The 23,183-nt window shown below is 46.3% G+C and overlaps 1 protein-coding gene across 1 annotated transcript in view; it reads right to left on the bottom strand.

The window, feature by feature from the left end:
* The window catches only part of AUTS2 (activator of transcription and developmental regulator AUTS2), a 794,656-nt gene that overhangs the window by 26,973 nt on the left and 744,500 nt on the right, over window positions 1-23,183 (bottom strand). Inside the window, exon 7 of the mRNA XM_075169017.1 lies at window positions 910-1,387. Coding sequence (XP_075025118.1) covers window positions 910-1,387 — 478 coding nt within the window. The remainder of the gene's footprint in view (window positions 1-909; window positions 1,388-23,183) is intronic.

The raw sequence follows: 23,183 nt of genomic DNA, 5'->3' as shown, positions 1-23,183 counted from the left end.
TTATTTCAAGTAACGACATGCTTCTATTGCAGTGACTTTTAAAGACAGGCAATACCACTTTGGTTAAAAATAAACCGAAGTCTTAAACACCTCCCAGTCATTAGTCAAACCATGAAGCTGGTTTACCAGGTCTTGAAGGATACCATCTGTCTGCTGGAAGCTCAGATCTGGGGGAAGATGGCCTAGTGCAGACAGCATGAGCTTAGAGTAGGGGAAACCTGAGGTCCCTGACTCACAGAGACAGCATGGGTTCCTGTGAACGTCTTGTTTAATCTCTCTGTTCATCTTTGTTATCCCCTGTGAAAGATGAGGTTTATCTCACTGTGGCCAGGTGAAGAGAAAAACACTGAAGACTGCAAGGTGTCAGCAGCGCAGGAAAAAATCAAGCTTTGAAGTCATTGGTGCAAGCCCGTTTGTGCTAGGCTGTCAGCAGGGCCAACAGCAGCTGTAACATACTCCTTGTTCTAGGGCATGTCAGTAGTTGGGAGAAGCAGAAGATGTTTACAGGGATGGGAAGGTAACAGAAGTTAGCCTTCAGAGAGCAGCCCAGCCTGCAAGAATTGGGATTTTCTTCTCCTGGTCTAAACTGCATAAAATTCCCTCCAAACACCTGAGTACACAACGACAGGCAGGAAAAGTAAAAGCAAATTAACTCAGCGCTCGAGAACACCTAGCATTTATGGGAACACCAGATCAGAGATAAAGTGATCCTGGCTCAGTTCAGGGAAGGAACTAAGGTTAAATGCACGAAGTCCCCTTTATTTCCCAGCGACGGGACGGGATGTGCTGTCACTTCTCTCCTTCAGCTAATTCATCTCCACTTCCTCCAGGCACTGCAAAGCATCACCACCAGGCAGCAAGTCTGCAAAGACACGGGGCTCCAGCGCGCACGCGCTTCTGTTCGCCTACCTTAAGCTGTTGAGGCTTAAACTGCTGCTGTTATAGGCAGAGAGTGGCTGCGAGAGGCTCTGAGAGGCCGGATGGGGCTGCACCGCAGGGAGGTTTGGATGGGCCGGCTGCACCGGCGACTGCGGCCGGGGCGGGTGCTGGACGGGCGGCTGCGGCGCGGGCGGGCGGGCGGCTTCTTCTGGGGCTGGTGGCAGCTGCGCGGCTTGCGGCGGGGGCGGCTGGGCAGGAGCCTCCGGCCGCGGGGCGAGCGCGGGGCTGGGGCAGGGCGCCTCAGGCTGCGGCTCCAACTGGGGCTGGGCCAAAGGCGGCGTCACCTGAGGACAAGGGTCTTTAGGCACCACAGGCTCAAGTACTGGGTCTTTACTGCTGTCCTGGCTCTTCTCTTGGCTCCTCTCTAATCCTGATATTTTCGGGACAGCTGGGCCCCTAGCACCAGGGTCGTCATTTTCAGCTAGCGTACTGACTCCTAACTCTTTATCTGCAACAACAAGAGAAAGAGATAAAACAGTTAAGTGTGCGACAAAACGGGCAAAACCAAACTAACTGCTCCGCCGGAGTCGCACTTCGGGCAGTTACATTCTGTTTTCCTCAGGGACCGTGCCAACGTGAAACCGAATCAAACCCAAAGTCATTTCCAGCAGCGTCCCTAACCCTCAAGTCCTTCTCCTAATACTTCTTTGCCTACTTTATCACGACGAGAAAATTTCTGGTGTCTTCATTAACGTATAAAAAAGCAAGTACACAAAAGATGAGCTGAGTACAGTGGTTCAAGTGCTCTAAAAACCTTCAGTCAGACCTCCCCAAAAATCACCACCTCTGCCTTAGGGAAAATACCAGGAGGGGTTGGTTGTGCTTTGCTTCGTTCTGTCTCTGTAGCACAATATACACCGCGTTCTCCACACTTGCCTCCTGGGGATGCATTTCCCAACTTTCCCGTGCAACCATGCTAGCGTTTCATCAATTTTTAAGAAAAATTAGATTTGGACAATAATCGCATGACTCCAAGATTTGGGGCCACAAAACAGTGCTGATAAATTTGTGAGTGTAGGTAGTATCATCTGTAGGCCTATTTGGCAAAATCAGTCCCTAAATGATCACATAAAAACCACAGGAATTATCTACTGAACCACGTAAGCACAAATTGCCACAGTGTGAGGGGGCGAGCTCCGCAGCAAGCCAGGCTCCGCTGCGTTCTCTGCTTGGAGAACTGCTTGTTTGCTAGGCACATCCCTTTATCCCTAATTACTATTTTATGTTTACTGTAACATCTCTATTGCCTGGGCTGCCAAATGAACAGAACAAAAAGGTTAAGGGAAAGAATGTATTTTTGCATCGATTTTTCTTTCGGTGACATTAATTTTGGACATTACTTCTCAGAAGAATGGCCAAAGAAGTTGAGAAGGCAGCGTGATTAGTCCTGAATATGTTTTCCTTAAAGACATGAGAGTCAGACAACACACTCTGAACGCGAGTGTGCGCATCTGCCTCTCGCCTTCTTTCTCCGACAACCCTCCTCAAAACAAACCACCTGTAGAGAAGACAGACCTTGTTTAGCACTACTATTTTCTATTATTGTTACTCTATCATCTGACCCACTGACGGAACAAATGCAATGTGAGCTCTGTGCCTCATTACACGAGGTCTAAACCTTAAAACACGTATTAGTAGGAACCCAGGCTTTTTTGGTTGGGCTGGTCATGGAATGACTTGGTTTTGTTTTCAGCTCTTTAATAATAATGAATATTATTATAATTTTAACATTTCCTACAGTGGAGTTTTGCTCACTGGGGCTCTACAGCAATTTCCCGTTGGAATCACTCCCCAAAACTGCTGCCAATGAATATTTGATGCACGGCACCTCTCTGAACAAACTGGGGGAATGCTGCTGACCCCAGACTGGAAAAGGCAACGCCGGCAGCCAGGCAGGCGCGGGAGGGAGGAGCACCATTTAGGGCAGGATCGCACAGCAACTCTGAAAAGCTGGACTTACACCTTTGGCAATCATGGAAACGAAGCGTAAGGGAAACACGCAAGATTTAAAGAGGCTTGGGACAAGTTTATAACTAAAAAAGCACGCAGGGTTCTAAATAATCTTAGAACAGGAAAACTTTACTTGTTCTTCTACCAATTTTAAAGAGTAAGATGAATAAATGCATAATAAAATAATACGCATTCAGAGAAAATTGTTGACAGCGACATTGTTCAAACCCTGAAGTAAAGGAGTGCAAATAGAGATGATGGGGAGTGTTCTCTGCCAGCCCACAGCCCGGGCACACGCAACCGTGTTTGCCAACCGCTGCATCACTAGAGCTGCCAGAGACGGCCCGGCAGAAACGTGTCCAACACGAACCATCACTTGGGTTTAATTTTATGCAGAGATCCCAGTAAAACCTGTCAGGCCCCCTATTCCTGCGTGTTTTACAGGCCCTGAGCAATGGCGAGCAGCCTGGAAAAGTGGCGTTCAGGTTGTTTTAGTAGTTTGTGGACAGGAGATGGGGAAAAAACCTTTTGGGGGCAAAAGGGAGGTAAAGAGGAGAAGGCGAAAGAGAGAGAGAGAAAGAGGGGGAAAAAAGTAAACGGACTTATTTGATGAGGATGTACTTTAATCACTTCTGGAGCATGCGATCTGTAACAGGCACAGAGGGTCCTCCACGAATTTGGATCAGAAGACTATGGGGGCAATAGTGGGACTCCAGAGGAATAAAAATAATTACTCTGCTGTATGCCCAAGGTCTATCTCATTGAAATTAAATTGCAGGTTATAAATAAAGGAGAATCCATTTGCATTAATTCTTTGGATCAATCCTGTTTGATCAAACATTATCAGAAGTTAGAGTGTGATCACCACATGTGTTAAGACAGGTCCCCAAGGAGGAACGAAACGAGCAACAGTTTGTTTAGGAATAGGCGGACCTATGTTCCTAGTCCTTACAGGTGTAAGAGTTACGGCATTTTGGTTTTTTGACAGAAAGGCATAATAATTAGGGCTTTGAGGGCTTAACCTTGTCATTAGAAACTCCCTACAAGATGAATACACAGTAGGTGGTCTGAAAATCCTGCAGAGGTGATACTTCCAAAGCTATGGGGAACACCTTGCACTCAGTGCATTCATTAAATCTTTTCATTTGGTGTTTTTTGGGTCTCTCGTGTCTGTTACATTTATTCAGCACAGCTCTCTGCTGGGGAGTTTGTTCCTCACGCAGTCGCTCCTCCTCCCCTGGAGAAAAGGGCTACGAATCCTAGTGCCTCCTGGGTATTTTTTGCTGCTGCTTACATCTTCATTACACAGCCCCTTAAGTACCACTCCTGTTCGTTCGCAGCGTAAAAGATGCTGTATTTAGTACGGTAACGTTATTCCAAATGTCAAACACTGAACGTGTGCACAGTTTCTCCCTCTCTCTGTCTTACACCATCGCACCTACGCTATACCCCAAACCGGCATCAGGTGTCCAGGAGTCTCTCTAACCCCGGCATGCCTGGTACATGCATCCCTGCGTGGCTGATAATTATGATACATAAATCATAATTCTTCATCCCGCTGTATCTATTTAAGGAGTTGAAATCCCACATCAGCGATGAACGCTACCAATTACATGTTTTGTGAGGAGGGCTCCCGTCTTCATCAACAGTACTTCAAGGTCATACCTACAAGATTACTCTTTTTCTACCAGTACGTCTTTGCACATCACATTATTTCCGAATGTTGACTGACTAGCTCGGTGTAAACACTAAGGGGAAAAAAATCCTCCGTGTCACTGTGATACAGACCGCCCAACTACACAACCTTCTGAGTTTATGCATTGTAGGAATTCATTTCCATCCAACAGCTAAAGAAGCAAGCAAGCCAACTTTATTTGATGGCAGTCTCCGTACTCTGTTTTGGATAAAGTAAAATTACTGCATCGACATTCAGAAGAGCAGTAACTGTGGTGTAACTTCTGTGCTGACACAGGCTTCCCTTTTTCCGCTGGGTTGATATTGCATCCAGCAGCAGTCAGTCTTTTTACCGAAAAAGGAATAAAGCCATAATTCGATGCTCTTTGAGGACTGAGGAGAAACATCGGCTAAGCTTGGCCCACACAGGACATGCAACTTCCATTATCTTCCTTTCCTGTCTTTGCCCTTTGATGTGTCTTAAATCCCAAATTCCTCTATTTTTCACTTAACACACACAATCTGGGGGTCTCTCAAGATGCAGGACTCAGTCCCCTCCAAGTAACACAAGTGCAGTGAGCGGTTTGCTGTGTCTACGTGACTATTACTTGGTTGGCTCAACACCACCAGAGGAGCAGACAAGGCCACACTGGGAAGACCTGCAAGTAAACCAAATGACTGCATGTGAACTAGAGAGACTCTGTAGCTGGGAGTTTACAGTATATTTTATATACATTCTATGAACATACACCTATACACATGCACTCCCATGTGTTTGTATACATGTATGTTACGTGTAATACATATGCATTTGTATTTATACCCATACCCGTTATATGTATACACATCGTTAGAAGAGAAATACACAGTGCATGCAAACACTTCCATTAAAAGACATGATTTTTATAATGAACACAGGTTATACGCGGCGTTCAGCTGAAATGCTGTTGCTTCTCTTCCTAATGTGCAAACCAGTAAAATTTGACCTAAACACTGTGTTCTGGCTCCTTTGTACCATTTGAGTGATCCAAAAGAGCTAGAGGATGGCCCGAAGTGGCCAATTAAGAACATCACAGCCACAAGACGAAGTCCAACTATTCGTCTGCTGACAAAAAGGCCCAGTTGAAATTCACCAAATTTGAAATTCCCAGAGATTCATCAATAATGACCGCTCTAGTTTTGCCCGGTCAAGTGTTGTCGGCACCAAAGACCACAGGAGATGCTAAGTGCCAGCACAGGGCGTTTCATGACGAGAGCTGGGGCACCACCAACCTGGCCAGGTCCCGAGTGGCAGCCAAGGACCTGTGAACTGGGCATCTCTGACCTGACCTGATGGTACCTGGGGAATCAGATCTCCTTAGACAACGTCCTGCATGATGCTGTCAACTTACAGTGGCCAAACCCTTTTTCTAAACACAAAATCATCCAACTTTTCCATATCCAGGTCTGGAACAACCGAGTTTGATTCGGAAACAAGACTATATAATACCCTGTCACTCCTCCTTCCGTCCACATTAGGATTCAGCCTCTCTATGTCTGGCTTGGGAGTAAGCAGGCATCTTAAGAGAGCAATTCAGATTCAACGCTGAATTTTCCATTCTCTTGAGAGGGTTTTGGATTAAGCTCAAAGTCCTTATTGCACAAGTAGGAAAATTATAGGAGTTTTCAGTGTTCTGCAGCATAATCTTTGGGATTTAGCATTCAGCCTACCAAGGAAATCTTTGATAGCACTATTTAATTTAAAAATAGCATTAATTTTCTTTTACTACTTTGATAAGTTAAACTCTTTTCTTGACAATATTACCTCTGCCTAACTAAAATTTTCTGCAAACTTCTTAATGCAAGATAAAAAATTAGATCTTTCAAAAAATATAAAACTATTTTCTTCAGTTTTAACATGGATAAGTGGGCAGTTGGTACAAACTGTCACAACCAATACAGACCGTCATAACTTCTCTGAAGTCAATGGAATGCAGAAAACATATACCCCGCTGACCACTGGCCCTGGGAGGTGTACTTCAACAGGCATTTTACAAGGCTTGAAATAATTAATCAGATTTAAGACCTGATTGTACATTTCATATTGATTAGACATTGGTCAATGAAACATTTGGATAAATAAAGGCAGATGACAGAAACTATTACTGCAAAGGATGGAGGAGGTTGTTGGGTACACCAGCCAACACGTATCATAAAGGCCCCAGAGCAATTCATCTGTTGTACTGGATACACATAATTTGCTAAAAACAATTTTTCATTTTTAGCACACAGCCATCTTTCATCCTAATTTCCAAGGACACCAACAAAGTATTTGGTTATGCAAATTAAAAACATGCATTCGAAAGCACGGTTACTAGCAGCTCTGTCATCTGCTGATACCAATTATTCCACAGTAAGCAGGTATGTAGTACAACTGAACAGCAAGACTTGTGACACACTTTGTACTTAATTACAAAACAGAGAAGAAAATCATTCAGGACAAAAGATTTTGCTACCTCCTGTTAAAAATGTTTTATCTTCTGCGTTGAAATGGATTTAATTATCAACATTAAAGTTGCAGATCAATGAAAAGAAGCACTTAGTGGAATTGCACAAGATGTTGACAATTCTTCAGTCATTGAGCTGCTTCTGGCCTTGATTTGAGAATGCAGAGTCCTCCAATATTTCACATGAAACAATTTATTTCATCCAGCTGTTAAACAGAACATACGCCATAAATGTAACTCCTATATCCTGTACACTGTGAGTATAATATTGAAAGCACTTGATGTTTGATTTTTTTTTTAAAAGCACCTCTTTACTTAGTAAAAAGGAATGAGATAAAGCTTTCTAGAGGAAAGTGAAGTACAGAACATCCAAACACCCCTCTCTCTCAGAAATCATCGCATTTTACTTAATAGGAAATAGAAGCATGCAATTGTAACATCCTAACAGACCCTAGGAGAAAGCAACACCATGACAACTCAATCCTGCTTCAACGCACACCTGTACACACACACGCACAACCAAAGGTTTATTTCCAACAGGAAAAATCTCTTGGCTTCCAGTTAGGAAGCAATAAATTACACCACTAACTATGCAACTCTGAAGTATTCAGTAGCCAGCTACCAGCACCGGAGCGCCTACTGAAGCGGACTTTTCTCAAACGGGCTGGCAAACCTCCCACATGGGAAGTAACGCTGACAAAGTCATTGGGGGATATTCTTTAATAATAACGGGTTTGAGAGCAAAGAGCTTTAGCTTCCTGTTTCAATTTTGCATTTTCATTAAAGAAATCCAGGTCTTGTAATCACAGTATTTGTAAACCACACCTAGTTTCACAGAAACACAGACAACGCCTTATTAAATCAGGTCCATGCGTCCTACCGCTGACTGCAGCCAGCCCAAGATTTTTCCAAAACAGGTGTAAAAACCTTGCAGCCAGCATTTGTAAAACAACCTGTCCAACCCATGACATCTCATGCTGATCTCTGGTAAGATTGGCTTATACCCAAAAGCCCGAGATTTTCTTCCAAGATTTTCTAGAATTGTGATAACACGGCACGGGCTTGATTGAGGTAATGTACCTCAACCTCAAGTCCCTTCTGAGTATTCTCAAGTTCTTGCCCATAGCAGTAAATTTCTTAGCTTGTCAGGTGAAAATATTCCTTCCACAAGGTTTTAATTTCTCACCTTTTGATTCCACTTGGTTCTTGCGAATCTGTGAGAAAGAGACTTCTCTACAAACCGCCAATATCACCCATTCCTTTATAAAATTAAGTTCCTTCCCCTTTTACCTCCTTTTTCAACTCCTATCTTCCCAGTCTTTCTTCCTACAAGACTTCTCCCAGATGCCTGATCCCACACTGCCATTTTTTCTGCTATCCCGTTGCACATCTTAGGCTTCTGCAACACTTTCTTTAGGAAGCGGCTGACCCATACTGCACAGCCCTCAGGAGCGGCACCACTGATTTATACCAAAGCACCTTCATCCTCTCCATATTATTCACCACCCGATTCCTCACTCACATCATCCGTAGCTGTTCCCAGCCTGCAGCGGCAGACATGAGTGAAGGTCTGCATCAAACCATCTCGAGTAACACCAGCTCTTGTCTTGACTTGGCCCAGGTACTTTAGAGCCCTGCGAGGTCTACAGGCACCTGCGTGTTTTGGTTTAACGGGCATTGCTCCACGTTTGTCTAAACTGACTCTCGGTCCCTGTTCTCTCAGCCTGACGAGGTTTCTCTATGGTTTCTTTCTCTCTCCAGTTCCAGCTACCACAGGTGCCCTTTGACCATGTGTAACTGCTGCTGCCTGCCCTCCTGTCTTTCACATTGACCAACTCCGCACAGAGGACTCGAGACTTCAGCTGCCCTTAAACCACTGCCACGTCGCGAACAGACCATGAGGAAAATAACCCAACTCTTTGCTTTCCTTTCTTTAGCTACAGTTTGCCGATAACGGTCCTTTGCTTCTCGCTTTGTAACAACCCAGCTTCCACAGTAGCCTTTCCTTCAGGATCTTCTCAAAGGCCTTCTGCAAGCCTAGATCAATCATGGCAATTTGAATGTTTGCTACTTTGACACTCAAAGAAATTAAACTAGCCCAGTGAGACAACGTCCCCCTCTTGAAATCTTCTGAGACCGGACCTCCCAGCGCGACCCTCCGAGCGCCCTTAAAGCACACGTTTAGTCACCCTGCTGACGGAAGACAAGCTGGTGGTGGGTACCTCTCCTTCCCTGGTGCTGGGAGGATGGGACGGGCTGCCTGTCCTCATCCCCAAACCCGTCCCCAGCCGCACAACCCGAGAGCTCAGCTCCAGCACACGCGCAAAGGGAGCGGAGTGAAGCCGCCGACAGCGGAGACCGAAGCCCTGGAGACTCAGGCCAAGGCGCAGCAGCGAAGCCCTCCGTCTCTCAGAGGGCAGTCGGCACTTGCAAAGGTCTGCCCAGTCCAACATCACTTTGGTTTGGCTTCAGAAAGGCGCCTTCCCCTCTCCTGTTCGGCTATTACACGATACCCACTGACCTGCCCCGTGGGCGAGCAGAAGCGTGGTGAGAGGGTTTCAGACCTGCTAAGGGTAAACGAGGTGACAGGACTGGATACTAACCAAGTAAAAAAAGAAAGCACAGCACGGCTTGATAATTTTCTCCAATTATCGATAGGGACTGGATAACCTTAGCACAAGGTTAACCCCATCACAGCGCGAGGGAAGAAAAATGTATTGGGTTTATCTATCACCCCCCTTCCCTACCATCGATTTGCCTCCGCCACGTAGCTACAACGTTCCCTCAAATGCTCATGACATCGGCTCGTCCCGCCCGTATGTGACAGGATTACTTGAACGAGCTTGAACAAAACCAGCTTTCAAAAGCAGCTTGAAAAGTATCACCTTATGAACACTGATCAAATTTAGCATGACAGCTCAGTTTAATATATGAAGGACCAAAGAGATCGGTGTGGTATGTTTATACAGAAAAATAACACATTTATTCCCCCCGAGAGGTGTCATACCCATAACTCACCAGACACATACCACTGGTTCCTTTGTGAATTTGTTCTTTAGAGCCAAGAATTTTCTATTCTGTTTTTAAAGGCATGATGTAGCATTTTATAAACAGGAATGTGATATTCCATTAAAGCCTATATGATAATTCAAAGACTGAAAAGTATCTAGCTTTATATTACAGCCATTCACAAGGGAGCATCACTATCTCCTGGATCATTCGATGTAGGTAATACGGGCCCTTTCTGGTCCAAAGATCTCACGATGTCTTCTCTACCTCAGTAAGAGGCCCTACACAATTACTCTAAAAGGTTTGCTCTGCCTTGGCATCTCGTTTTCTTGACCACGGCTCTCCCAGCCAGCTCTTTACACCTATTGAACATTGACTAGTTTGTCCAATTACTTGAACCAAACGAACACCAGTCGGACCGCAGCCCTCCCCAGTCACCGAAACTACATAAATGAAATGAAATCTGACTATTTGCCTAAGTCAGATTAATTCCCAGACGTGGAGATGGGGGGATGATGGGAGCCTGGCAGGCCAGGGAGATGCTGTTTTGTGCCTGTCCATCTGTATAGATGCTAATCGCCATCGGAAGGGCTGTGCCGCAACCCGCTCTGGCTTCAGGACAGGTGGTGGCTCCTGGTAGGGTAGATTTTGGTACAGCAAAGGGTCCATTATATCCTAATTGCTCCACACAATGTCGCATGTTTTACTCAAATCAATTGAACTACTCTCACTACATTTATCCGTGACATGAGGGTTTTTTTCCTTGTAAATACATACGGAAGGACTCTGCGAAATAGGATTCTTGATAGGACTATTGACTCATCGGGCACAGTGCCTGCCCTCCAACAGACCTGCAGGAATCACAGGCTGCAACGTGTCCAACCAACCCGGCTTCTCCTTGCGATCAGGAAAGTCTTCTTCCTTAACCCGTCTGGATGATCAGCTTGTAACGTGGAACAAAGGCCTGGCAGCGCTCATCATCTCAGGGATATCACTTTTACCACTGCACATCCTCGTTCCTACCCTTTTGCTAGAAGACTGACTAAAAATTCAGTGAACACTAGCCATGGTAGTTTGTAGAAAATGGAATTTGGGACTCTACCTTTTTTTAATTACCAACCTGAAAGCAAAATTACAAGTGAAGGTGCAAAGGCAGCACGAAGGCACTTGTGAACCACCCGTTCATAACTGAGACACAGGCTGTCTTCAAGGAAGCACTAACCAAAGCGTTTCTTGCCGGAGATTTGGATAATCTCTGCCCTGTCCATACAGATCACTAAAAAGACACTGAATTGCTGTGAAAGGGCCTTCGCACGCCAGAAGCAGCAGTGCTCACCCTTACCATGTGCTCGCTGATGGACCTGTCCTTAACGAAAACAGCAGAAGAGCACGTCAGCGGTGTTTTCTTTATGATAGAGAAACTGTCGGAGGAGCAGTCACATAAACACATCCTAAGACACACCAGCTTTTAGCAGATGTAAGCACCCCCAGGTCAATGTCAGCTCAGCACCTAGCTTAAAATTCTAAATCAGTATTCTCTGTCCCAAAATAAATGGTGAGCAATGAAGATCAGATTAAAGCCAAATCCGCCCCACACATACTTCCATCCTAACTACGATACGGTCCATCAGCTGGTAGGATATGCGACTGAGACGATAGTGTCCTACGTGCAGAGAAGACACCAACACCGGGGTGCAAAGCCTGAAGCTGAAGACAACCCTGACCGCTGCAGGGTACTTTTGCAGTCCAAAAGCAGGGATTTTCTTTACAAACTGAAATTGTTAGCCTGTGTACGCTTCAAAATACCATTTGAAAAATGTCCTATGCTCCCATCTTTTATTTTGATTCATGCTGTGCCTTGCTGAGGCTAATTATTATCCAGCAACTGGTGCATTCAAAGACTCAAGCTTACACGCAGGACTTGGTGGTGTTGCCTCCATGTTGCAAGGAACTGTAATTCTAAAGGGATTAAAAGTTTACCAGCACAGCCACGTAAAGTAGAAAATGAATTGTTCACTCTTCTCATCTCTGTTTGGAAATTAGATTACAGGCTCCAAGTGAGCTGAAATACAGAATGAGGCAAATCCATGTGATTAGCTCACAGGTGGCCAGTGAGCCTTTTCTGTGCTTCAAAGTCTGGCAGATTCCTATTAGCTGCAATAATAAAAAGACTGTGTACTTATCCTTCGGCCCAAACCCTGCCCTGTGCCAACACGGCTACCTGCTGTGCTAATCCTCAGAACCAACATAATCATCCTCAATCGTTACTTCATAAGTTTGCTCAGCTGTCACTTGGGATATACAGCATGTGTGGCACACAGCCGCGCTGCCGACCGCACGGCGAGCTCATTGCCACTGGGGTTCCAGCTCCCCACGACGCCGTGAACGGAGGGAAGGAATTGCAGCGCTCACCCAGGACAGCCCCACGTCGTCAGCAGCTGCTTTCCCAGCCTTAAGAGCAAAGACTCTTTACACATACAAACAGTTTGCACCATTAATCACCAGCGCTTCCGCTAAATAAACACACACAGTTTCGCATTTACCTTCCCTCTCCAGAAGGCACCCGCCTGAGTGTCAATTCAGCAAAATACATCGGACATTAGATCAGAACACAGAAGAGACGGCTATTCCAGGGACGGCTACAGAGGTCACATGCGATGCGTAACATCAATGGTCCATTTAATGGGGTATTTGCTTGCTGACTCACACCAGTTGCAGATGCAGCGGGATGATGTGAACGCAGCACTTAGTCATCACCTGCACACAAGGAAAGCTCTTCCAAGCCCTCTCAGCAAGAGGCCCGTTAATATAATGAACCTTGAGGGTTGCTCCGTCTAGCAAACTGATATCCCACCTGGTGGAACTGTGATAATATTTTTATTATTTCTATAAACGTCTAATAATCCTCTGAATCCTCCTAAGCTCTTTACCTTAACATTATCTTGCGTCGGGGAGCTCTACAACTCAATTTACAATTTCCTTTTGTTACTTTTAAAAGCGTTAGGCCGGGAAACGAGAAGCCATCTCCCTATTCCCACATCACAGGTTTGCCAGTATATTTCAAACTAACTTTATCAAACTTTTTTTAGACCGAAATTTAAAACAAATGTTGAACAAGCGGTGCTCTGGACATGGACAGGGGGAAACAAGTGCAAGAGGCACCTGTGGGAACGGAGCCTTTGCTTTGCTCCCACAAACGTCCTTTGCTCACCACAAAGCAAACTCAGGATCCCGCTAGCAGCCCGTCACCCCTGCGCTGCTGGCAGATCACGGGGAAGAGTCGCCCTCACAGCGCTGCCTCCAGGTAGGCCGCTCCATGCATCCACCCTCGGCCATGCCTTCCCAGCCTGCGCTACCCTTCCCTGGCACGTGGGGCCATTTTATAAGCCCGTCTGGGGACGTAATCTGAATTCAAAGTAACCTCTTCTCTCTTCATTTCCTTTTTTCTAAAACCACCATCAGCCTGAGCTGGCAAAGCTTGCTTTAAATGACATTGCTGCTGAAAGAAACGCGTGCAGAAGTCCCCCCCCCCTTCAGCCCTGTGCAGCAGCACCCGCTGCAGTTCCCTAAACTACAGCAGCCTCAGTATTAAAGCTCTTGGCCTCCCTCAAGTTATGCACATATTTAACTGGATGCGAAGAGAGTCAATTTTTAATCAACCAGCAGCTGATTATTTGATTTGTGGATTAACACGACAGAGACACCTGGGCCCAGGCGCACCAGCTGGCACAGCGGCGGCGGCGCGCCCAGGTGCCGGAGCGCTCAGCGCGTTCCTGCTCGGGGATCTTCATGTCATATAACCAAAGGTGCCATCGGCTTTCCTGCTCGCGGGTGTTACAGCCTCACGCAGCCAGGCCTTCCCCCTGGGTCATCCCCGGTGTCCTACAACCGCGGGCGGTGGTGACGACCCTCCCCCAGGGCAGGACTTCCAACAGCTCTGCAAAGTGCCTGTGCGCCAAACCTTTCCAGCAAGGAACCGGCAGCTCGCCTTCGGAGAGCTGGCAGCCCGAACGCTGCAGAACTGCAAGCTAGGGATTCCCACACGCTGTGAGTAACTGGCTTGGAGATACGAGGCAGAAAAACCCTGCTCAACAGAACCTCCTTTGGCTCGGCGCTCTGCAGAGCCGGCCTGGAATGCAATGTGGGAACATCTTCCATCGAGAACCAGCGAGAAAGGAGATTTTATTGCTCAACTTTAATTTTTATCTCAACAGTTGAACAATCCACATGTTATTTTATTTTCCCCTCTCTGTTCCTCCTCTCAAAGGCCTTTGATCAGGGAAAACATCCCTCTTAGGGCAGCATTACAACTTCCAGCACATGCTTAAGCTCCCTGCGCCAGGGATCAGGGTCAGACTGGAAGGACGGGCTCGGGGGTTTTGCAGAGTTGGGGGCGAGGGGGTTCGGTTTCTGTTCTTCTCCCCCCATCCCCGCTGGCAGCCCGGCTCCTCTCGCAGTGCTCAACTCAGGGCCACGGCATTTTGGGTCCCATCACTTCACACCGCCATGCCCCGACCCCCGGACTTCTGCTCACAGTGCAACACGTCTACTTTCCTAACACTGCATTAGAATCATAGAATCATTAAGGTTGGAAAAGACCTCTAAGATCATCGAGTCCAACCGTCAACCCAACACACCATGCCCACTAAACCATGTCCCTAAGCGCCTCATCTACACGTCTTTTAAATACCTCCAGGGATGGTGACTCCACCACTTCCCTGGGCAGCCTGTTCCAAGGCCTGACCACTCTTTCAGGAAAGAAATTTCTCCTGATGTCCAGTCTAAACCTCCCTTGGTGCAACTTGAGGCCATTTCCTCTCGTCCCATCGCTGTTACTTGGGAGAAGAGACCAACCCCCACCTCGCTACAACCTCCTTTCAGGTAGCTGTAGAGCGCGATGAGGTCTCTCCTCAGCCTCCTCTTCTCCAGGCTGAACACCCCCAGTTCCCTCAGCCGCTCCCCATCAGACTTGAGCTCCAGGCCCTTCACCAGCTTCGTTGCCCTCCTCTGGACACGCTCCAGCACCTCCATGTCCTTCTTGTCGTGAGGGGCCCAGAACTGAACACAGGATTCGAGGTGCGGCCTCACCAGTGCCCAGTACAGGGGCACGATCACCTCCCTGCTCCTGCTGGCCAAAAGCAAACTAGCTTGAGCATGTTTCCATCTGAATTCTAGTATTTTAAAGCAAAATGTTTGAATCTTGGAAATTAACCAAACACTGAATAGTCTTTCACCAGAAGGAGCTGATTTAGGTAATTAATGCTAGCTAAACAAATCGACATACTGGACAGATTTTTAACCAACTGGGATGTAAATATTTTTACTCTTGTGGATAATCTTACAGTCAAATCGGTTCTACAAATATCCACAATAATCCCTTCTCTTTTTTCCTCTCTTTTGCTCTCTGTCTCAGGTAGAACAGTGTAAATCTTAGCAGCACAAAGCGAAGGCAGCTTCACACTTGCAATTTGGGTAACACGGTGTTCTGGATTCAGGAGTCAACACGGCTGACCTTGCTGCACTACCACAGCCTTTTCATCTTCCACAGCGCAGACTGGGACCCAACCTTCCTCCCAGTTGAGGCTTTCGTTTCAATCTCTTGCTATAACTTAGCGAGATGGCAAGAGAGGTCCTGGCAGAGAGGCAGCAGGAAAAAGGACATTTCCATAATCGGTTTTGTTTCCAAGGAGCAGGGGCCCGGCCCCGCAAGCTGGCTGATGGAGACAGGCCTCATCCCAATGCCCTAAAATCCACGGGGCTGCAGATGGCAGTGCCGAACAGAAGGTTCAGTGCCTCACAAAGGAAGTTCAGAATAGACCCAGCTGTGGGATGAAATACCCACCTTGGAGCGAAGGGAACCTTTACAAATAACATTTAAGAAAAATACTTTAAAATTAGGAAAAAAAACCCCCACTTTCAGTTTTATAGTATTTTCAATTCTTTTCACAAAGGGAGATGAACCTAAAAACAAATGTTTACTAGGTGTTGGGAGACCAAATCAAGCACATACGATGTTTCAACAGCAGCCCAGCGAAATAATCAATACCTTCCAATTCATGTTATTGACTTTTTCACATCCTTGCAGGCATGAGACTTCGGATGAAAGCATTAGCATTGCCAAATTGTTCAATTTGCTCTAGTTCAGATATTTTACACTGACATTTTTTACGATGGTGCGGAAGCTTGTTCGAGAGAAGCTCTTGAAAGCCAAAGAGGGCTTTAACTCCCCCAATTCCCTATCTCGCTTCACTTTGGGATCCAGAGCTGCTTTATGCAAAGCGTAAGAGAAATACGAAATGTTTCTGTTTTGTCCTCTCTTACTGTGCTTCAGTTTAAAGGGACTTTAGGAAGAAACAAAAATGCCTTCTGCTACTACCTCTGTTCAATCATATCAGAATTCAAAAAACGGTATTACCATGAAAAAAAAGTACATTTCTGTGCCACACAGCCCAGAAACACACACGCTTCCCGCAGAGTGGGATCAGCCTCCCCGACACCCCGTCTTGTCTTTTTATGAGACAGTTTCGATAATATAATTCTGCACTATATAACAGTCACAATAACAAGTTGTTTGGACCACTGCAAAACAGCAAGAGCTCATTAAGTCTTAGGGAATGTTTGCAGCTATTTTAGCACAGGTGTGATTTGTTATGACATAGGAAAACCCTATTATTTTACCAGGTTTAATAAGTAATGGATATGCCGAAGCACATACTTCTTACAAGGCTATGAGAAGCTTTTAGCAATAACCCTTCAGGATGTATTGGGCAAACTGATCTTGCAACATCTCCAAACATATAGAGAAAATGATCTGAACTATGGAAAATCACCATGATTCAGGGACAGTGCACTAGGCTAGAAGATTAGGGTTCTGCTCTGGCTCCCTCAAGACGCACTTAGGTCAGTGCTTGCCCCCGTTTCCTTTTCCAAGTATTTAGACGATGAGCTTTTCAGAGCAGGGGCTGATGTAAAACAAGAATCAGCTCTTGCTTAAGGCCTCTCTGTATTCATTTCATGAGAATAATGATAAGGATTAAAAAAAAGGTCAAATTCAAGCCTGGCAGAATGCCAACACTCTTCACTGCGGTTCAACGGATGCATTTGAGTAAGTAAATGAGTAAGTAAATGTAATATATAATAATTTATTTCCTTGCACTACTCCTTGTTATGCATTCGGATGTATGAAAAGCACCTAGCTGGGTTTTTTCACTTTTCAGTGAGGCTGACAGCCATGAGCGTTTTATAATCATGTCCTGAGCTCATCTGTTTAGTTTTCTATTAGGCCCTGACAACCACAAATACTTTATAATCATATATAATCCTTATATAATATGCAGAAAGCTGAAACTGTAACAATCTCCAGTACAACACAGAAAATACACAGAAAATCAAGTGGGCCCATTAACATTTAGAAAGAAACTATTAAGAGCTCCATTCAACAGATCAGCCCATTATAAGATACATATTTATCATACATACGTATGCGCCTGTGTGTGCATACCTCTGCACAGGAATGTATGTACATAAATGTAGTCACTTCCCATGTTCTGGTGCAAATGGGGAGGATCCCTTTTAATTATCATCAAAGCAGGGCTGTCAAATTTATTCGGAGGGGAGGAGGGAGAGCAGCACATGCGAATGGTCCTGGCTGTAGGTAAGGACCCTCCCTGGCTCCTCACGCGCCACTTCCAGAGGGACCCAAAGCCCTCCTGCTCCCCAGAGGTGCCAAGCCTGCCATTCGTCTTGGAAGCTCTCCAGCATTCACTTCAAGCTTACTTACAGTTTGTTTCTGACTAGTAGGGGAAAAAAAAACCAGACAGTTTAACATTTACCAACAGCCAGCAGTTTTACTGGAAACTGTTGAAAACGTTTAACACCTTGCCCTCAGGAGGAACGAGGCGGTGCCACAACGAACGCATGAAGCATTTTCTCTAAGTTATTCTTCTTCGAGTAAGGCTTAAAACTGAATTTAGATACAAAGCAAGTTGAGAGATACACAGAAGGTTTTAGGAGACACAAAACTCTGTGGCCCAGGAAATACGTACAGCAGGAGAAGCTGTAAAGGAGGAATACATCAGCATTGCTCAGGGTTGGGGGCTCGCAGGCAACTCCAACGAGCCCAGCGCGAGGCAGGGTAGAGACCTGCCCCTCCTTTTCCACACGCGACTTTGTCCACGTGCTCTGTTACGCCTTAATGAAATGCACAGTCACGTAGAACAGACCTATAGCCATGTAGAACAGACCTATAGCCATGTAGAACAGACCTATAGCCACGTAGAACAGACCTACAGCCACGCAGAACAGACCTATAGCCATGCAGAACAGACCTATAGTCACGCAGAACAGACCTATAGCCACGTAGAACAGACCTACAGTCACGCAGAACAGACCTACAGCCACGTAGAACAGACCTACAGCCACGCAGAACAGACCTATAGCCATGCAGAACAGACCTATAGCCACGCAGAACAGACCTATAGCCACGCTGCAGCTCATGCGTGGAGTCAAAATCACTCGCTGCCTGGCACAGGCCTGAGAACCCTGCTCTGCAAATGCTCTCGTTCCCTCCTGCCAGCTCCAACCCACCATCAATCTCCAGCTCACCTCTCTGCAGCGTTTCGTTCATCAGTGCCATCGGTGGCATAAACCTGCCGGGCATGTAGAACTTAATGGTCTAATCCTCCTGCTTTCACAAAGACCAGATTAGCTTTAAGTTAAATACTCTTGTTCCTTAAATTTCCTCCTTGTCAGGATGCCAAGGGAAGCTCTTAATCTTACAAAAGAGCCTGAGGACATTCTGATGCCTCCACATGAAGACAGAAAGCAGTCCACAACGCCAAGATAAAGCTGAGGTATTAAACTAATCTCACAGACCTGGAAATGTATACGCAGCAGGGATCGCTGCTGTTTATCGCTGTAGCTGCTAGAGGGGGTCATTAGCTGCAAAGGGGGTTCTATGCCGCATCTCGGCATCCCCCGCTTTACGTACATCAAACCGAGGCACTGACTAGTTATAAACTCGTGCAAGTTATCAGCTGCAAAGAAATCAAATAAACATGTGATTTAGACGCAGAAGCCTAACCGCTAGCTAATTCAGCCAGCTTGTCTACGCTTGCCGTGTCAAGCTCCCTTTGCCGACAGCGCGGCACGGCCCGCGGCCGTCGGGAGCCAGTTCTGCAGAGGGGATGTTGCACAAGGAGAGTCGGAGCATTTCAAACCACGACGCTCTTCCGCGGACGGGAATGGCAATCAAATATGCAAGCGATCTCCAGTTTGATGGTTTGAGAGCTGAAGTCTCCCTCGCAAGGTGGGACACAGGAGAGTCTCCGGACTCGCAGTGCACGAAGCACCACGGGAGCTACCTGCAGCTGAGCTTCCCACCTCCTCATCAGGCTGGTATGATTAAAGCCCGTTATTAGACGATAACACAAAGTAAAAATCTCCCTAACCTTGAAAGAAAACCGCAGAGCCTTTACTCGCAAGTAAAGACCAGAGTACTAATGCTTCTTTTCACCCTTCCCGTCCTTAAATTTCAAGAGGCCACAGGCATTTTACTTGAACGTGAATAAAACCCGCTGCAGCAGATGCAGCTCGGTTAACCACTCCGCACTTGTCCATATGGCCGGCAACACACTATAAGTGACTTAATTCCTGTAATAACTTCCCGCACTCTGCACAGCCCCCAGAGACCCCGGGACAAACGAGACCTGCTGGAGGAGGGAAGGTCACCCCGCTCTCTGCGGAGTAAACCCTCTCTGCATCAGCTGAAGAAAACTCAACGGTAAGTTTGCAAAACCAGGTTAAGTATCAGTGAATGATATCAATCAATAGCTTCTATAATTTCCTATTTTTAAGATCAGATAAAAAAGGAAAGAAAGGTTTTTACCCACACATCCCTTAACAGACTTTCCAACAGCTTACACACAAAGCATTTAGACACTTTAATTTCCACTCCAATATGAACACTCTACCCCCAAATGAAACCTATTAAAAATTAAATTCTTATATTAAGTTTAAAATGCGGCTCTTTTCTCCCCAGGTCCCATTAAATACTCTCCCTACACACAGTTTAGAAGACAGAAGAGATCCTAGAGAATATTTACAAAGAGAACAAAACCCCCCGAGGGTTTTTATGTTACTACAACATTAATCTATTTTAATCACACAACAGATTAAAAACAAACATTACATGATTCTGCAAAGTACCAAGTGAAAGCCTATCTTTGTTGCACAAAAAAGAAACTGAGAAAAAAACTAAAGCGCTTGGAGATAGGGTGATTATGTTGTTCCACAGAGACAGAGCACAGCAAAATCAAGACTGGGCCACAGAGCCACTGGTGGGAAAAAGATAAAGATCAACCGGGGTCTAATTTTACTTCCACACACTCCTATAGCGGTGTTTGCACCGCAGATCTCACTGGGGCACATTAGGACATAGGTCTGACCAACAGCGTGTGGGGGACGGGGAGGGGCGGGGAGGCGAGGGGAGGGGAGGGGAAGGGGAAGGGGAAGCCCAGCACTGCCTCAAGCCCCCTCCCAGAGCAGGCGCTTGGACCGGATCTCCCACCCTGCGGGACGTGCCCAGCGCTGGCACAGCAGCCATGCTCTTGTGGGGTTTGGGTATGTCTCAGCGTAGAAAAAAGTAAGGGCTAAAATACCTACCTCCTCCTTCTCCCCATGGTTTTCTCGCCAGCCCCACCTGCCCTCAGGTCCCCGGCTATGTGCACCAGTGGGCTCCCCAGCTCAGTTACGCATCAGCTGGTGAGAACCTGACCAGCCCCAAACGGATTGCGCCGCACGTGCCCTGGGCTCGCACCACGTAGCAAGGAGATGGATCACTTCAGCTATTGCCTCTACCATTAACCTTAATAACTCTGATGTCCTCACTATTTCCTCCATACCCAGTTCCAGTCCCTCCAGCCTTTTCTCATACCATGGCCTTTCCTTATGTGTAAGCATCTCCACTGGCCAGCTACAAATCCTTCCTTCAGCTCCGTCTTTTGGGGGATAGAGCGCAATGAAAACAGCATGTTCTTCAAAGGCTGCCTTGAGCAACTGCTTTAAAAAACAGCAATGTTTTCTATTCCAGCCTCTAAGATTTTATTCAGCCTTTAATTATTCACATCTTTTTGAATCGTTTCAGTGCACTGAACAAAAATATCTATTGAGCTGCCCACAGGTCATTTCACTGAACCATCCTAGTTAATTTAGAGACCAGGACTGTTTATGAATAGTCCATTCTTCCAGTAGCCCCGAACTTGCAGTTGTTAATGCATAACCTCATCTGCTGTTGCTCGGTCTATTCGGCTGGCTCTGCTCTCTCACCCTGGTGCTCAGCGTTGTTTCTTCTCATCTTGAGTAACCCAAATAATTGTGCTTTCACAATTAAGTTTGCCATCTCGCTGCTCAACAGACTTTTAATGAAGACACAGCAGCATTCTCCAGGATATGTTTTGCTACGGTCACATATCAAATTCATACAGTGCTGCAAAGACAAGTTTTTCCAATAGTTACAAGCCAATGTTTTTCACCGCAATTTTATAACCACCTTTGCCCAGAAGACATTGGATCGGAGCCGTTACATTTGAGCTTAAGATTATCTAAAGAAACCACAAAGAAAAAAAAGTGCTCTCGTTCAAAGCCAAGTGGCTGTTAGATTTGCTTAAATAAGTGGATGCATTTCACATGGATGGCTTGGTTAATATGGGGTGCTCTAGGCAGGCCTTTTATCTCAGCACTTACCAACTCGGTGCCAATGCAAACCAAAACCTTCAAGGGAATGATTTGTGTGGTTACGCTGCTCCCAGAGCTCCAGATTTAACAGGAGATACATTGCACAAGTTTAGTATCAATGGTAGCTGCAGTGGAGTAGTTTCTGGCAGTATTACTATTGGTTTGAAGGGAAAAAATGCAGTGTTTTCTGCACAGCAGTAGTATTAAAATCTTTCACTTTCAATGGAGGTACTAACAACTTGGTGCAATCCCTGACAGAATTTGATTACTTGATCTCAACATTTGTTTCTTCCCCAAACAGCTGTCTGTAAGGGATAATCCATATTCAACCGCGGAGGACAAAGAAGAGGAATGAACAAACTCTGATCCCCTTGTCACATTGGACGGGTCTCTCTTTCCAGGCTGAGAGCCAGCGAAGGAGGACTGCTGACTTACTCTAACGACAGAAAACGTACCACAATCCTGCTTCCCTGCTGGTGTTTAGTGAGAAAGATTCACCTCCCTTGCTCTCCACGACTAAGCACTGAAATACCGATCAAGGAAATACTACAAATGCACGCCAGTGTATCTACAGCATGCAAAAATGCCTGGGAATGTTTTAATGACGATGGAGATCTCGAGCATCTTGCAGCCGTGCTGGCTACCTCGTGCTATCCCAAGCCGTACACTCCGTCTCTTCCTGACAGAGGTACCGTTAGAAGGTGCCACAGCAGAAGGGGACATACGCCAGGTCCTCAGCTGCTATGAATTTAGATGACCAGCCATGCCTGTCAGCCCAGGCGGGAGGGCGCAGCCTCCAGCAGAGGGGACAGGGGACAGCCGGAGCCGTCACCCCTACAGCAGCTCTGCCAGGGGCTGGGTCAGAAGCTGCAGCCGCGCTGGCAGACCCGCAGCACAGATGCAGTTACGTTGGCACGAACGTGCCTTTACTTTTACAGTTGGCTGCGTTTGGGACAAGCTAGAAAAAGCTACCGGGGAGCAGCTGTGCTAGTGGAAGCGGTGGCCAAAGTACAACTGCTATTCCCACACAGCACCCTGGGTGACATTGCTGAGGCAGCCCAGGACCTGCCGGGCTGCAGGAGCGACCAGGCTTTGGGAGAAGAAAGAGCCTCTGCAAACCAGCTGCAGCCACAGCAGCAACAGGCACACACAGTCCCAGATGTGTAGGACACGAAGGATGCTACCCGGGACACGGGGACTCCCCTTCACTAACAGCACATACGCACAAGGTCTAACGCTACGCCTATGCGAGCTGCTTCACTGCTTCTTACAGCTTGGCGAAACTTTGTAGTATTTCCAAATCTCAAATATACAAAACCACCACGAGTCAATGCCTCTCTCCTACAAAACTGCTTTCAAAACCGTGGCATGTATATTCAGGGTTTTCTTTAT

The sequence above is a fragment of the Calonectris borealis genome, chromosome 19, assembly GCF_964195595.1.
Source record: "Calonectris borealis chromosome 19, bCalBor7.hap1.2, whole genome shotgun sequence".
Classification (NCBI taxonomy): Eukaryota; Metazoa; Chordata; class Aves; order Procellariiformes; family Procellariidae; genus Calonectris; species Calonectris borealis.
The sequence above is the reverse complement of the archived record's forward strand: the minus strand, read 5'-3'. Positions and strand labels throughout refer to the sequence as shown.